Raw genomic sequence first — 16,797 nt, forward strand, 5'->3', positions numbered from 1 at the left:
CAGATTCAGTCAGAAAGGCCTGCTTGCAGTCTTCAATCTGCCACTAATTAGATGTATGATCTTTTAATCAATCTGGACCAAGATTTCCTATCTGTAAAGTTAGGGAGTTCAACTAAATTATTTCCTAGGCTCTTTATATGCTATGATTCTATAAAGAGCAGGTATTTTTTTTTTGTGGACTCCCCTGAAATCCTGGGCGTGGTTGGATATAGTATCTTTATATCAAGTAATTATTTACTTGTCCTTTTGTACTAGATGTAGTGAAATAAGTTTTTTTTTTTTTTATGTTAGAGACCTTACAGTAACCACTGTTTTGTGTACAGATATAGCTGAAAAGATTTGGGGATCGTTCTGTTCCACAGTGGGCTGAGATGAGTTGATACCTGTCTTTTGATTTGTGAACAAAAAACAAAGGTCAAAGATAAAGCAAAATGTTTCATTATTGAACATAAAACGTGCTTGGCACTCACACTAGAGTTCAGTATTGGATGTAACACAGGTTGTGTTGGACTAAATTGTGAACACAAAGATATATTTTGAACTATACTTTTACTAATGGTGAGTAGAATGAGTTGGTAAGGACTGGGTTTTGAATGGTTTACATAGTAGTTTTAAGTTAGTGGAAAAACAAGGTTGATGAAGGGAGGTTAGTCATTTTTGTTTTGTTTTGTTCTTAGCAATAAGGTCTCTGTAAAAACTAGATTGTCTCATCCTTGTGGAGTGACATTAACATCAAGTTACAACTTGATTAGAAGTGAATACTTTAATAACAAAGGTTCAGAAAGGAATGATGTTTCAAATTGTAAGTGGGAGTAATGAGGTAATATAAAAGAAGTTGTGAATTCATCTCATGAAAGATTTAGAGATATCCTGAATTGTTTTCTTCAGCCTGAGAAGCTTTACTTTCCTATAAATTTACTTTAACAAAATTTTTTTAAATCAAATTAAAAAAACACACAAACCTTTCCCCAGAATTTATTCCCTTGCATAGCTCTCTACAAAAAACCCAACTTGCCATTGTGGATATATTCTTGAATTGTCTTACTTTGATTATAAAAAAGGAATGCATAGCAGTCAGGTTTATTTTCCTAAGAATTTTTGTTGTTAATAAAATCCAAACTTTCCTTTTGTCATACTATATTTTAATTCAGGAATAAACTTCTGTCCTGGAAATTTCGTAGTAGTGTCAACTGTAATGACTTTAAGCTAGTCGTTTTATCTGTCTGAACCTCAGCTTCTTCATCTGTTCAGTGATGGGGCTGACCTAGAGAGTAAATTGTTTGGATTTATTAGAAAATAATGTCACTAATCCATGATGCTAATTATTAAAAAACAAAATCTCCATTTTAAAATGTGATATGCTTTTGCCTTTTGAAGGGCAATTGGGGTTAAGTAACTTGCCCAAGGTTACACCACTAATTTTTTTGTGTGGGTGTTAAGTGTCTGAGGCTGGAACTGAACTCAGGTCCTCCTGACTCCAGGGCCAGTGGCGCCACATAGCCGCCCCCGTGGTATGCTTTTGAAAGTCAATATTAAGAATAGTCTTAACTCTAAGTTGAAAATATTAAAAGACACCTTCCCTCACCCCATAAATTGGCATCAGCTTTTTGTATCTTGGCAATCTTCTCCAACCATTTTCCATCTTATTCTATATTGCTTTCTATTGAGAGAAGAAGAATGGTTCAGAGATTTCACTTTTGATATATATGTTCTGTGTTTTCGTGTGACTTCTTATAACATGAGGACAAGAGAAAGCAAGAATAGTGTTGAAGCCAAAAGTTCCCCCAGTTACAGATGCTCATTAAAGCCTAACCAAAAGGATACAGTGGAGAGCTTATTCAATTTTATTTTTAATCCTCTGCCTTTACCTAAATGTTGGGTTTTCTTTATTTAATTCTTAGATTGTTCTTTAGTCCTAGACATACCAGATAGTTCTTAAAGAATTCTAGAAATTATGTATAACTTCACATTTTAAAAATGTAAATGTGAAAATGATGTTGTCTGGGTGATGTGGAATATAGAATAATCATCTCGTATTTGGTGGAATTTTGAAGAAAAAAGTAGGGAAAAAATAACTTTTCTTATTCTTTCTATTGTATGTTCACCCTCCAAAGGAACATAACTAGCACATACAATTCGGAAACCACAGCATTTTCCCAAAATTGTGTGCCTCCTCATAATTAGGTTCTCTTTTGCCGTTATACTTAGTATAATTCAAGTGCCATCCAACTTAGAAAATATTCAAAGTAGAATGAGCATAAAATTAATGTCTTATCCCCCCCAAAAGGATAATTTCTTGACTAAGTAGGAAACAAAATTACTTTTAAGCAACAAGGGAACTGACATAAATAATCTTACTAGAATAATCTTATTAATAACAAAAGTAATTTTTGAAAATTTGAAAATAAAGGATTAGTTCTGTGAAGGCGCATTGTATGCCAAAGTCTTATTGTTGTTGTTTGGTTTTCATTTTATTGGACTGGATCTCTCTCATTAAGGCTGTAAGTAAAGTGTACACTCTTGGTCCAGTCCCACTCTCATAGTCACAAGAGCGTTTTTACCTGCTTCATTTCCATCATGGGTGCGTTTGCCTCTCCTTAGGCATTCTAGTTGCTCCCTACTTTCAGTGGCTCACCATATTGGTCCTAGACCTAGGGATACCCAATCAGCTTAGCCTACTGAAGCTTTACTGCTCCTGAGCACAAGAAATTCACTATTCCCAGCCATCACAGTAGCAAGCATTACAGCCATCTGCCACCATACCAGTCCATTTTAATATTTTAAACCAAATCATTACTGTATTCATATCCCCCAATTCCACAGTATTCAGGAATACTTCATTCCTCTTGCTTTCCTCCTTCAGTCTTTCTGGGAATGAAGAAGTGACATTCTGGAGTGAGAACTTGGCAGGTGGGTGATGGTCTCTGCAATTCAGTAACATCAACCAGAAATACGTCTTCTTCATTTTGCTTTCTCATGTTAAAGGCTGTGTTGCTTAAATGTAGAGGATGGTTGCCTATTTGCCATGTGTTGATCATTTAAGGGGCATGTTTCCTGTGAGGTTTCTACCTCACATTTGTCTTTGTTGAGTCTTTGTCCCCTATCATTGCTGATCTCAGTTTGGGGTGGAACTTTGGAAATCCTCTCATCCAGCTTTACATTACAGATCACAAAGCCAAGGCCACAAATGGGAAGTGACTTGCTTGAACTGACTAACACAGATAAAAAAAGTGGAATTAAAGAAGTGAGCTCCTGCAAATAAAATTTCCAAAATAAATAGTTGAAAGTGAATTCCTAAAACTGGCATAGCTTTTAAACTTGCATTTTCACAGACCCTCCAAAGACTTCCTCCAACCTCTAGGTCCAATGTCTCATGCTGCTCCCCATCAAGTACTCTTTGTTCATGCAGCTTGTACTGCAAACCCTTTCTAACTCTTGTCCAGTATCAGTGCCTTTCTCCATTGCTCCACCATGTCCTGAGTAAACTTAACTCACCTCATCTCTATTTGTTTAAGTCCTCTTTTTTCAAGATACAATCCAGTTTCTGCCTCCCCCTTAGAAATTTTCTTGTTTTTCCCTTGTCCTGAAGTAAAAATAATCTCTTCTTGAAATTTGTTATAGTGCTTGGCTGAGAACTTTCCATTTTACTTTTCTCAAGCTTATTCATGTGCATGCCATTTCTCCCTTTAGATTGCAAGCTTAATAATAAGAGCTATTGTGTCTTTCTTTGCTTCCTAATGCCTAGCACCATGTGTTGAAATAGTTGGAGCTTAGTAAGTATTTTCTGAATTTGAGGTGAGCTGAGAGATTTCAATTGATCATACATTTATTGACTAGAGTATCTTCCACAGAATACAAAGAAAAATAAAATAGCCCCTTAACCGAAAGTGCTTATAGTCTCAATTAAGAGATGCCAAGTTAAAAAATAATAATAAATGAGAGTAGAGAAAATACATAGGAGGGATATAGATAATTTATGAGAGAGATATGGAATTAAGAGATTATTCCCAGCTGAAGGGGTCAGGCAAGGCTTGTGTGAAAAAGGTGACACCTAAATTTGGCCTTGATCAAAGAAGGATTTCAAATCAAGTGACTAAGATCCAGGAAGGAAGGACTACTTTCCAGGCATAGGGAAAAGGGTAACCAAAAGCATAGAGAGATGTGGAAGGAGGGATATATTGACGTATCTTAGGAGTTTAATAAATAAGCTTCCATTCTTCCCAAATCCTCATGTTAGATCTCAGGAAACAAGGAATCATCTTTATCAGAACTGAAATCTATCTCCAGCCTTTCAATTTCTACCCTTCATCTCTCTCTGTTAACAAGTATTGTTTCTGATGGCTAACTCTGTTGATGTTTTGTGAGTATCACTAAGCATTCTCAAGCTGTCTGCTTATATCAGCAGTGCCATCATAGAGAGGGTTTGCTAAAGCTTGTTTTGGTATCAAGCCAGTAATAAGCCAGTTTGGTTTGAAGAGGGCAGGGCCCACTGACTGGTAGAAAGATAGATTTCTAAGGAACATGAGATCTAATAGATTTGAACTCTATTTCTAAAGTGACAGTAGAGTTGGGTGTTTTTTGTCACTTTGTTTTTTATTAGTCAGGAAACAAAAGTCATAATTACACTTTGGAGTCTGCTTCACTAGATAAATTAAGTTTTTCAAATGTCTCTTTGCCTTTTTTAGTTATATCTGACTCTTTGTGATGTCATTTGGGATTTTCTTGGCAGAGACACTAGAGTGGTTTGCAATTTCCTTCTCTAAGATAAGGAGACTGAGGCAAACAGGGTTAAGTGACTTGTCCAGGGTTACACAGCTAATATGTCTGGGACCAGATTTCAAAGCAGGAAGATGAATCTTCCTGACTCCAGACCTAATATTCTATCTACTGGGCCTATCTTTCTATAGCTATCTTTCTAAAGTATTTCCAAACTTGTCTCCTTAGCTATAGTTTCTCCCCTCTTCATTATGTCTTACACACATTGCTTAATTAATCTTCCTTTAATGCTGTTTTTACCATGTTACTCACCTGTACAAAAATCTTCAGCAATTCCCATTTGCCAACAGGATAAAGTCCAAACTCTTTAGTTTGACTCCTTAATCGAGGTCCTCCATAATCTGATATCAGCCTGCTCCCTTTCTTTTTCTCCCCATTGTGTTATTAATGTTTGGAACTCCTTTTTCTTGCAGCTTAGAATCTAAGAATTGCCTAGGTCACCATGAGGTTAAATGACCTCAAGGGTCATGCTACTTACGGCAGAAGCAGAACTTAAAATCTAGTCTTCTTGACTTCAAAGTTAACTCTTTCTACTGTGCCAACATGCCTCTGAGCTCAGTCTCTAAGATTACCAAGATTAAACTTTTTAAAAAGTCCACAAAAGGACACATCAAAAAGAAGTAACTAGTTTCTCTGATAAAATACCTGCCAATGTGGTATATCACCAAGGTAATATTGACAGCACCAATGGCGACTGTGAATATGATGTCATAGTTCTGAGTCACAAAATATAACAGACTCTCCAGATAGAAGACAGAAGTAAAACATTTATTCAGACACTAGAAAACCAAATCCCAACACCAGAAAACTGAATCCATCATAGCAACAAAGAAGTTAATACATATTATCACTGCAGGGAGCAACGCCATCCCAAAATCTTCCCCCTGCTCTGGCCTTCCTACAAGCAAACACTCAAAATCCTGGTTTTCTGATTGCCTGCATCCTCTCCTTCCTCCTTTCTAACTGCTCTGACTCATTTCCTGCTCCACCCCTTCCTGCTCTACCTCTTCAGCAAACTCCTCCTACCACAGGCTTCATGTGATTACCTTCAGCCTATTTTAAGGGACAGGGAAGATCTTCAAATTCCCTTAGGTCTATTAAGGGGCAAGGAAGATCTTCAAATTACCATTACCATTACACATGGTCAGTTACTAGCCATTTATGAGTCCTATTTCCCCATTACGCACAGTGGGTGGCACAGTAGATAGAGTGGGTCAGGAGTCAGGAAGACCCCTCTTCCTGAGTTCAAATTTAACATCAGACATTCACTAGCTGTGTGACCCTGGGCAAGTCACTTAACATTTGCCTCAGTTCCTCATCTATAAAATGAGCTGAAGAAGGAAATGGCAAACCATTCTGGTTATCTTTGCCAAGAAAATCCTGAATATAGTGAAGAAGAATTGGACATAAATGAAAATGACTGAACAACAAACCTACCTTCTCATTCACCAATTTTCTCTTTGAGATCAGTTCCTTCTACTGTTCCTAGAAAGTACTTGCTTTATTGTTTTCTGTGTCTGTTCCTTTCTTCATATCGATCCCCTAATTTGGAACTGTCTTCATCTTCTTGCCTATCTCAAGCTTGTCTATTCTCTAAGACCCCTCTCACATCCCAGATACCTTCCTCTGAGCACCTCACCTGAAGTCTTCTCTCTGCCCTCTAAACTGCAATAGCAATTCTTGTCAGTACAATTTTGTCATTAATCATGTAATGCCTTCTGACATTCTTCCATTGTTGTCTTGAACTGCTATTTAAATCTTTTATTATCGTTTCACTTTTCAGACATTTCTATAAGGTCTCCTATTCGAGTCATTAGCTCCATCTCTCTTCCCCTCTGAAATCCTCCTTAATTCCTCTTAGTGCTTTCTGTTTTTCCTCCCACTGAGGACACATAATATATATTTCCTGTCTTTCCTACTCTCTGAAATTAAGGGGTTTTTAATCTGCTGATTACTACTGGGAAATATAAGAGTTTAACATAACAAAAGCAAAGGTTACAAAAATTGCTAGGGTGTTTAAAGCTAACACTGACTGTTCAGGCTTTTAGGAAGAGAGGTAGGCCCCTGTTTGTCTTAGCCAGAGGTGTCAAACGTGGTCCTCAACACTTCAGCTGAACCAAATTAAAATGTAATTGGGAAATATTTAACAAAATAAATAAAAATACAATAAAATATTGATAATATTAAATTTCACAACAGAGTAAAATGTGGCCCTCAGGGATTCTTTTGTGTACAGATTATTGCCTTCAGGAAAGGTTCCCAGCTTGTTAAACTGCTTTTCCTATTTGGAATTAATGAACTCAGGTTAGACTTCCCACGAAGTTCTGGTTACCAGTTTCTTGTCTAGTCTAATCTTGAGTTTATTGGCATAGTTGAAGTAGCACGTTGAATGAATTTGTCTCTGTCAACCACTTCTACCAATTTCATAATGTTTTCAAATTAAGGATTCCTTCTCTGATTCCCCACACTCCAAAAGAATAAGTATTCTAAGATTAGAGTTCATAGCAGGAAAAAAAATACTTCTAACATTAAATGAATAATCACTGACAATTCCTTTCTCACTCCCCAAACAAAGGGAATAGAATCAAGACACCACACTTTCTGGTCAAGTGATATGCTCCTTGAGGCCAGAAAACTTATTTACATGTCTTTCTACTTCATTTCCTGGTACAACTTAAACTTTTAATTAGCTTTTAGTAGAAAAAGGCAGTGAGAACTTTGTTGTTAGTCCAAGGGATAATGTGACATGGCATCCTTAGAGGTAAGCCTAAAACTGTGAATTCAAACTCTATGTGGTCTTGCCTTCCCTATCTCCTTCCTGAGCTCCACACTCTTCAAGCCTCTTTGGCATGGAAATTTGGGGATAGCTCTCTACAGGGCTATCTTATCAGGATGAAGATAATTTTAGGTTTGTGATAACCTTATGACCTAAAATAATCCATCAGGTGGCATTGCCTGAGTGTATCCCAAGAAACTTCTTAAGTTTTATTTTTAAATAAACAGGACTCATGGTATCACTTTTGTGATCTAGAGAAGGGATTTTTTAGAATTTTTTTTTTTTTGGTTTTTGGAGCGGGGAGGACAAGGCAAGTGACCTGCCCAAGGTTACATGACTAATAAGTATTAAGTGTCTGAATCCAGATTTGAACTCAGGTCCTCCTGACTTCAGGGCCGGTGCTCTATTCACTGTGCCACCTAACTACCCCTCTTTAGAATTTTTAAGCGATTAAAATGTGACATCAAAAAGCATCAGGAAGGTATGATACACATGGAAAAACATGAGTAAGAAGCGTAAGTTGGGTGTCCAATTGAATATTTAAAAAAGCTAGAGGAGGGGTATAAACCCAAAATTTGATTAAGGCCTGAAAAACCATTAAAGAACTAAGATAATAAAGCAAGTATGGAAGGGGAGGAGACTTAGTGGAAAGAAATTGAATCTTAATTATCTGGGTATCTCCATCTCTACCTAGGAAAGAACAAGAAATAAAGTGTAATATTTGGAATTTAGAGAGATAAAAAGACAAAATATGCAAATGACGGTTACTACTATTGGTGTGTATTACTGATTTTTTTTTTCAATCAAAGTTTTTTCTAGTGGTCCTGAAAGGCAAAGTTGTATTTAGGGCAAAGAGATCTGAATTTGTAGTCAGAAGCACTTGTCTCCAGTCCTGGCTTTGGTATTTACCTAACTGTATGGCCATTGACAAATCACTTCATCTCTTTTAGTCACATTTTCTGATGTAGTGGGGACAATAAATTCTCATGCCTAACTCACAGGGTTATTAGAAGAAGCCAATGAGGCAACATATCCAAAGCACATTGTAAACTTGACACATCAGTTACCGCCCCCCAGTGAATTAGCTTTTATAAAATTTAACAAAATTTTAATGATATTTTATAAATTAATTTTTATAAAAATATATCAATTGTTTATAAAATTTGCCCTGTAAATATTTGATATGCATAGTTGATAATTACATGAAACTGAATTCCGTAGAACCTAATGACGATACAGGAAAGGTACTTTTTTCATCTTTTTTTCATTCCTCCCTTGTCATTACACTGTGAACTCCTTGAGATCAAGCACGATGTCAGGCATATAGTAGGCACTTAATTAATGCTTTTTGACATGACTCTTCTATGGAGCCATTAAAAATCTGCCTTCTTTTTTCATGAGGTGATCATTACTCACTTTCATTTATTTATTTATTTTCTTTTCAGAGTGAAAAATCTGGCTAGATCACCATGACCTCATACACCGGACTATAACATTAACAACAGAAGCTGCTCAGCATTTGTCGTTTCTTAATCTGAAGCTGCTTATGGTTTACTTTGCTTTTTTGATCTGGGCAGTTACTTAACTTTTGAGATGATAATGGACTACATTAAGACAAGGAATCATCAAAGAAAGGAAAATGACCTGCCTCATTTGTTTCCTGTTTTTGGCATCTATCATCATGCTGCTGCTTGAGAAAGTTAATTGAAGAAGCTATTCTATAGAAATCTGGACCTTTTTAGCTGACCACCTGAAGTGGTGGCCAATGCCTTCATTTCCTTTTCCCCTTCCTTCTCTTTTTTTTTCTCTCCCCTCCCTACCCTTATAAAGACAAACTGTATTTATCCCTTAGCATGCTAGGAGATTCTGTTAACACCCACTAAAGCAGTAAAATCTGGTATTTACTGGTATACTCTCAAAACTACCACAGTCCTACCTCAGTTCAAAGTAAAGCCGGATTTGTATTGTTGGGGTATGGCAGGACCTCCTTTATATCTCTATGCTGAATGTTTCTGAAGAATGGTCATCAGCCTTATTGAACTTATTCAAGTATATAGCAGCTTGCTGGATCTCAGTTCACTAGATGTAGGATTTCTTTAGAGACAGAGAGCCCAGTATGGAACCGAACAGTCTCAATAAATGAAAATGTTATGTTGGACTTTGAAGATGGATGCAGAATAGTTATAATGTGTAACTAAAGCAACCTAAGTTAAACATCATAAAACTCTATAGGGGTTGAAGTGGGGGTGGGGTGGGTGGGAAGGGATTGGGGGAAGGGATGAGTATCTCTTTTTACCTTTGACAGACTTGTTTAATCCTCTCTATGTAGCTGTTTATGTAGGTACTTCGAATTGCAAAAGCCTTTTATCCTATTTACAAGCTCAAATTTCTCTGCTACCCCTAATATTGAGCTTGCATTTCTTATAACCAAAAATCCACATAGGCATGCTAGCAATGCAAGGGTGGTCATGGGTGTTTGGCAGATAAAAATGTTATCTCTAATATAATGCTATCATGCCAGCCAATATGGCTGCTTTGTATAAAAAGAAAAATGAGGCATTCCAGCCACAGATGTTAAGGGAAAAAGAAGAAAAAATTGCAGTACTTGTCAGTTGTCTAAAAGTCTTGACAAGACTACCCATGTTTTATGTTTTCAGTGTTCTGAAAATAACCAGTATTGTGGCAAATATCCCAGATGTCACATAGAACTGCTGACCCAGACCAGCAGAATCTTATTGTCATCTTGCTGCTCCTTTGAGAAATTGGACTGGAGAATTCACATGTTTTTTTCTCCATGGGTACAACCCCAGTGTCTGCCTTCTGATAGTCATGTATGTATTACACTAATTCAGTGTAGATGTGAAACATTTGAAAAGTTTCATGCTATGGGAAAAAAACAAATATATATTATTACATCACTGCAAAATGAGGTTTATTTGAGGAAGACCAAAAAAAAATTAAATGTCTTACAAATCCAGTTAACGGCAATGTAAAAAGTCTTCCTGCTTCCATGCTGAACTTTTAGAACAGAGGATTGTATTACAAGACAAAGATGAATGTAAAGTAATCCCCCTGAACATTTTTAAGGTTTTAATTTTCTGGGATTTCACAATGCAGTACCGCATAGGCCATACAATACTAGTTTGAAGGTCAATTTCAGTGTATAATATGTTTTATTAAAAGGGTGTAAAGTGTTCTAAAATTTTTATTTAGTTTCGGAAATAAGATGATGGGTGATATTTGCTATATAATTCCCCAACTAAAATAGCACTGAATGTGGAACCTGCTGAACACAATAGTGTATTGACTTATATTTTGAAGTAGTCCTCCGTACTTACAGTAAAGTCATGCCACTATAGGAAATGGTTCATATTCACACTGCAACTTTAAAAAACAAAAAAAAAAACAAAAAAAAGTTGACAATGTACTAAATTTTCCTCTATCCTGTACATTTCACAAAAGGCATATGCAATATTTACATTTTAATTTAGTTTACAGAATGGAACCAAAATGTATAAATGTTATGTTTGCTAAAACTTCACAATGTATATTGGGTCTTTGTACATTTTGCCTGACTTACCTTAAATTTAAACTATTTTTTGCTATATAAACTTTAACAGTTATTAAACAGTGTTTTCTTTTTGGGTACGCATCGTTTCTGGATATCAAGATGTTAAATATATTTCTTGCTATTGTGATATGACAAGAGACTTAACTTATCTTGCTCTGTCTTCCAATGTACACGCTGTATATAAGGATAAATGTGATGCTGCTGGAGACAAGAATTAATGGAACTAGAATAGTGCATTGTATTTAGTCTGTATTGATCATGGATGCTCTCCTTAATAGCCATATGCAATAAAATAAAATGCATTATTTATGAAATGAAGTCTTGGAGGACCTGCTTTCTGTAGGGTTTCTGAGTTGTGATATAAAACCACTTTACTCTCGCTCTTTTTAGGTAAATGAATAAATATTAATATTCTGAAAATATTGCATGCTTTTCCTATTTTAATTCTAATGAGAAATTTCAAAAATATTCTTTTCTTAGATGTTTTCTTCAAAATTGCCACAATATTAAATTTGCAAAAAAATAAAAAGTGTCTCCCACCCCCCTCCCCCACCAATAAATTAGGAAAACCAGTTCCAAAAAGTTGATGTAACTTCAGGAAAAAAACAGACATCAAATAATTCTTTTTGATTTGTCAAAGCCAAATGGAGCTACTAATGAAAATCTTGCTGCCCTGTTAAATAGAAATTTTTAGCAATGATTTATGGAAAACAAAAGGCTTTAGATTTTTATTCCTATCCCATTTTCACTTTAATTAAAATCATGTGATCAGGGCATCTGCAAATCATGAAACCATTGTGGCTGCCACTGGTTTATAAAAGGTACAATAAAATGGAGAAAAATCCTTGAATAGTGAAAGGAAATTTCTTTTTAAGATTACCAGGGACTGGTCATATGTATAACAAAGGCATTTGGGAAATTGGCTAACAGCATCTCTGGATCACTCAGACATTGTCTACATGCTCATTGATTCTGGCAACTGCCCCATGATTGATAATTGTCGGTCAAACTGATCAACTAATACAATCTACATTGATTGATTTGACCTCAAGCCACTGTCAGAATGGTTCTTAAAACCATTCTTTGAAGAAGGATAATCTTGGCCTGTCATTTAAAAAAAAACTCATAGAGGATAGGGAAGGGTCATGTAGCATTCACCTTTAAGAAAGGACAAAAAGAATGACTAGATAGAGAATGAAGGGGTTAATTCAGATACTGATTAAGATACTGGAACTATTCATTTAAAAATCAATTTGCAAATCCTTAGGAGATCTCAGAGTGCTAGATAGTAACTCACATGTATCAGGAAAGAACCAATTAAGTCAGGTTATCTATTATATCAATTTTAATAAGACTTTGATTCTGACCCAGATGATGGGCTCATCAATCAACTAGGGAGACTGGTCTGGGTTGGACCACTACCTTTGGGGAGAGGATGATTGCACCAAAGTGTATAATAACTCAGAGTCAACTTGAGAGAGACCAAGCTAGTGGTCCCCAGAAGGGTCATTCTTAGTTCCAATATTATTTAATATCTTTAGCATTGATGTGGGTGATGGGCTAGGCAGGATACTCATTGATTCCATGAAAAAAACATGAGTTGAACAGGCTTGCTTACAGTATTGTAGTGGAAAAAAACAAAAACAAAAAACCTAGGACTAGGAGTTCTAGTTCAGAGCTGGGTTCTGGTACCAGTTCTGCCAGCAAACTACATACCTAGCTGTGTGGTCTTAGTTAAGTCACTTAGAATGTAAGCTCCTTGAGGGCAAGGACTGTTTTGTTTTTTGTCTCTGTATGCCCAAATCCTAGCACAGTGTCTTGTACCTAGTAGCCACTAAATAAATGTTTGTTGAATTGATGTCACTTCACTGCTGAGCCTCAGTGTCTTCATCTATGAAAATGAGAGTTTACTATCAGAGTTTCTCAACTCTGTGTGTGTGTGTGTGTGTGTGTGTGTGTGTGTGGTGGATGATCTTGGCAATTTGGTGAAGCCTATGGGCTGCTTCTCAGAATAATGTTCTTAAATGCATTAAAATAAAATACCTAGGATTACAAAGGAAACTAGTTACATTGAAATAAAGTTACCAATTTTTTTTAAGTTGGCAGGACCCTAGGTGAAGAACCCCTTTACTACATGATGGTAATCCTAATGGAGTCGGGGGCCACATCTCATTCATTTTTACAAAACCTAACAGGTGGGGAACCTATGGTCTTGAGGCCACATGTGGCCTTCTAGATCCTTGGGTGGAGCCTTTCCATTGAGTTCAAGTTTTACAGAAGAAATCTTTTTATTAAGAGGATTTGTTCTGTTGAAGTTTGAATTCAGTCAAAGGACTGCACTTGAGGACCTGAAAGGTCACATGTGGCCTTGAGACCACAGGTTTCCCACCCCTAGAAACATTATGCTTATAGAAGTAAATGCTGATTTACCAAATAATTAGATTGGTCTATAATGTAAAGCCCCTATCCAGCACTAAAATTGAATGAGCCTTAGCAAATACGAGTATTTCAAAGTGACCTTTGCAAATTAGAGGAAAGATAAAATACAGAATTCACTTATGATAAGTGCAAGATAAAAAAAGAAAAATATGCACACCATGGCAACATCTCCTAGACTTGTATAAACCCACTGCACATATTTTAAACAGTCATCTAACCACCATAATACATATGACAGCTTATGTGGCCATTTACACAATGTTGCTGATCTTTGAGATTTCAGCTCCTTTCTTCTTGGGCTGTATTGGACAGATGTGACATTAGCTTCCCATACACATGCATGCATGCACAACACAAATATATTCTCATATGTGTGTATATATATGTGTGTGTGTGTGTCTATGTGTGTGCGTGTATGTGTGTATACTCACTCCAAATCAATCTTGGATAAGGTATTGAGACAGCAGAGACCTCAAGGTGATGAGAAAAGAAGGACAGAATAGGTGGATCAAGGATAAGACCACTAGTCATGAATGTGCTGGTAAATATTTAACAGCTGTTTCCCTGGGGAGTAATGTAAGCAGGACAGACTTTTAAGTTTAATCTGCATTATTAACATTTTCATGTCTAGACAATCAACAGAACAATAAATCAAGCCCTGATTTGTAACATTTGCATTTCTGAAGTGTAAATGCTCACACTGAAAATTTCACAATCAGTTCAGCTTGCTTTAGCATACCCCTGCTGCTGGTCTTCCTTGTACCCACCATTGTTACCAACATTTCCATTCTAGGTCTGGCACTAATTGTATCTTGTTCTTCCCTTGGTAGTATTTCCAACCACAGATCTATCTCCCCACACCTAATGACACCTCCCAAAATCCCATCATCTTTCTACAATAGAATAGAAAATATTCTGTTACCTTTGGCCCTTTGATGAAATGGGTGAGATGCCCTTAGTCTGATTTTCCTCTGAAATATATATGAACCTCATTTCCAACCTAAGATTCTGTTAACTCCTATGTACAACTTTACAGGTTTTAAGATAGAATTGGAATAAGAAAAAATGGATAGAAATAGAGGATAGGATAACAATTTCTTCATTAAAATGATAGACAAATCTGTGAGACCCATGGAAGAAAAGAAAACCCTAGAACAAGAAGTGTTCAGAGGGGTTTACATTTTCAGAAAACTCTGCCCCACAACTCCTTATTTTTGAGCCCACATGGCAACCCCACCACCCCAAATCCAATCCCATATTTTAAGTTCCATTCCGATATCAATGCTCACTACTTCCTGTCCTGGGTCACAGATCCACCATGCATGGCTTGGAGGTGGGATTATGCTGCCACCGCCAAGATCATAGGAGTTTTGTTTCTTGTATCCCAAGTTGGAGCTCTAAATGAATTTCCCCAGAATTAATTCCCTTTGGTGTTAGGGTTCCAAAGCAATTAGGGAAGGTAAAATAATTGAGTGACAGGATGGCTTCTTAAGGGGGGGCGGGGGGTGTCTGGAAATATGAACACCTCTTTCATCACATGATATATCCTACTTGACTATGAATACAGTGGAGAACCAAGTAACTGGAATTCTCTTTTCTCCCAATTCAAGACCTCAGAAACTATCCTTGTTTCCTTTCCAGTTTTCCCTAATGATAGTCACACCAAAAGAATATGTGATAACTCAGAGTTAACCTGAAAAACGTATCTAGAGGTCTCCGCTAATGCCACTCCATAGTCTAGTAATATCTTTATCAGTGATGTGGGTAGTGTTAGGCATGATAATCTTTGATATTATGAGAAGTCCAGAGTTGAGCAAATTTTCTTACTGTATGTAAAATGAAAAGAGCCCTTCCCCCATCCCACACTAAGAGTCATATCATTAGGGTTCTGGACCCACCTGTGTGATCACAGGCAAATCACTTCTTCAAACCTCAGTTTCCACACTTGTAAAAATAGAGGGTTAGAAGCAAAGTTAACCCTTTCCATTGGGTCTAAGATCTCATTCCCTCCTTTGTCTTTCAGTACTGTTCTCCAAAAATCACCACCTGCCCAACACACACCATCTTCAGTCTCTTCTTTTCTTCAGACTTATTTCATATTGCATATAGATATGCTCAAGAAGGGTTGTTATTGTCTCACCACTACCCATTCACTTCTAAACCCTATATATTCTGGCTTCCTTTCCTGTCTCTCCAAGGTAGTTTTTCCCTCAAATTTCACCATTTGTGAAATTGAGGCTCTGTGTGATACATTGGAAAGACTGTTGGATTTGGAGTCAGACAAGTGCGTCAGAAACCTGGATCTGTCACTGACTTGCTGCCTATTTGACCGTGAGCAAGTCATATTCTCTCTGGTTCTCAGTTTCCAAAATTTTAAAATGAGAGGCTTAAACTAGATGTCTTTGCAAGTTCTTGCCACATCTGAAGTCAAGTCAAATCAATAAACATTTTTGAATCAGTTGCTATGTCCCAGGCACTGTGCTAAGCACTGGTAGTACAAATATCAGCAGAAAGAAAACCTGTCTTCTCAAGGAGTTTATATTTTAATGGGGGAAGACAACATATAAAAGGAAACTTAAAATGGTGGGAGAGAGGGAAAATTGGTTTTGTTTTTTAAATGGGGACAATGGTAGAGTCAGAAGTAAAGCCCAGAGAAAAATGAAGCCATGGTTGGCATGGGGATTTTCCTTTCAGGCGACAGTTCTGGAACAAACCAACCAATCAGAATAAGAGACCATAAGGTTTCTTTTTCGTTCCCCCTCCCCCTTACTCCTTCTCCTGGCAATCTCACCTATTCCTTTAAGTATCATCTCTGTTGATGATTCCAAAAATGATATCTCTAGCTAGACCTTTTGCCTGAATTCCAGACCCAGATGTGCAGCTGCCATGGTTACTTCCATGGCCAGCTTCATATATTCCAAAATTGAACTCGTTATCTTCCTAACAAAACTCATTCTTCTTTCTAACTTCCCTATTTTTATTGATGACAGTACTTTCCTCCCAGGCTCAACTGTCTTCTCCTCCCTTCTCTTCTCCTATTTTATTAATTGCCAGTGCTTTTGGATCTACCTCTGAATGTCTTGACTCTGTTCCCTACCTTTAAATTGCAAATAGCACTACCCAATTTAGGCTTGTGTTTTTGCTCACTAAAACTATTAGGATATCTTCCTGTCTTCCTCCATTCTTCTCCTTTATCTGGAATAGTTTTATACTAATTTCAAAATAATGCTCCTAA

The 16,797-nt window shown here is 36.8% G+C and overlaps 1 protein-coding gene across 2 annotated transcripts in view; it reads left to right on the plus strand.

Annotated features, from left to right (window-relative positions):
- Positions 1-12,991, plus strand: part of IRS2 (insulin receptor substrate 2) — a 40,614-nt gene extending 27,623 nt beyond the window's left edge. For both annotated transcript variants that reach the window (XM_069094123.1, XM_069094124.1), the window contains one exon: positions 8,998-12,991. Coding sequence is in view for 1 of the 2 variants with exons in the window: in XM_069094124.1 (XP_068950225.1) it covers positions 8,998-9,002 (5 nt within the window). In the remaining variant the exon portion in view is untranslated. The remainder of the gene's footprint in view (positions 1-8,997) is intronic.
- Positions 12,992-16,797: the final 3,806 nt, after the last annotated feature.

The sequence above is a fragment of the Petaurus breviceps genome, unplaced genomic scaffold (assembly GCF_028583685.1).
Source record: "Petaurus breviceps papuanus isolate PSGF00001 unplaced genomic scaffold, PetGlider_PUasm1.0 214, whole genome shotgun sequence".
Lineage (NCBI taxonomy): Eukaryota > Metazoa > Chordata > Mammalia > Diprotodontia > Petauridae > Petaurus > Petaurus breviceps.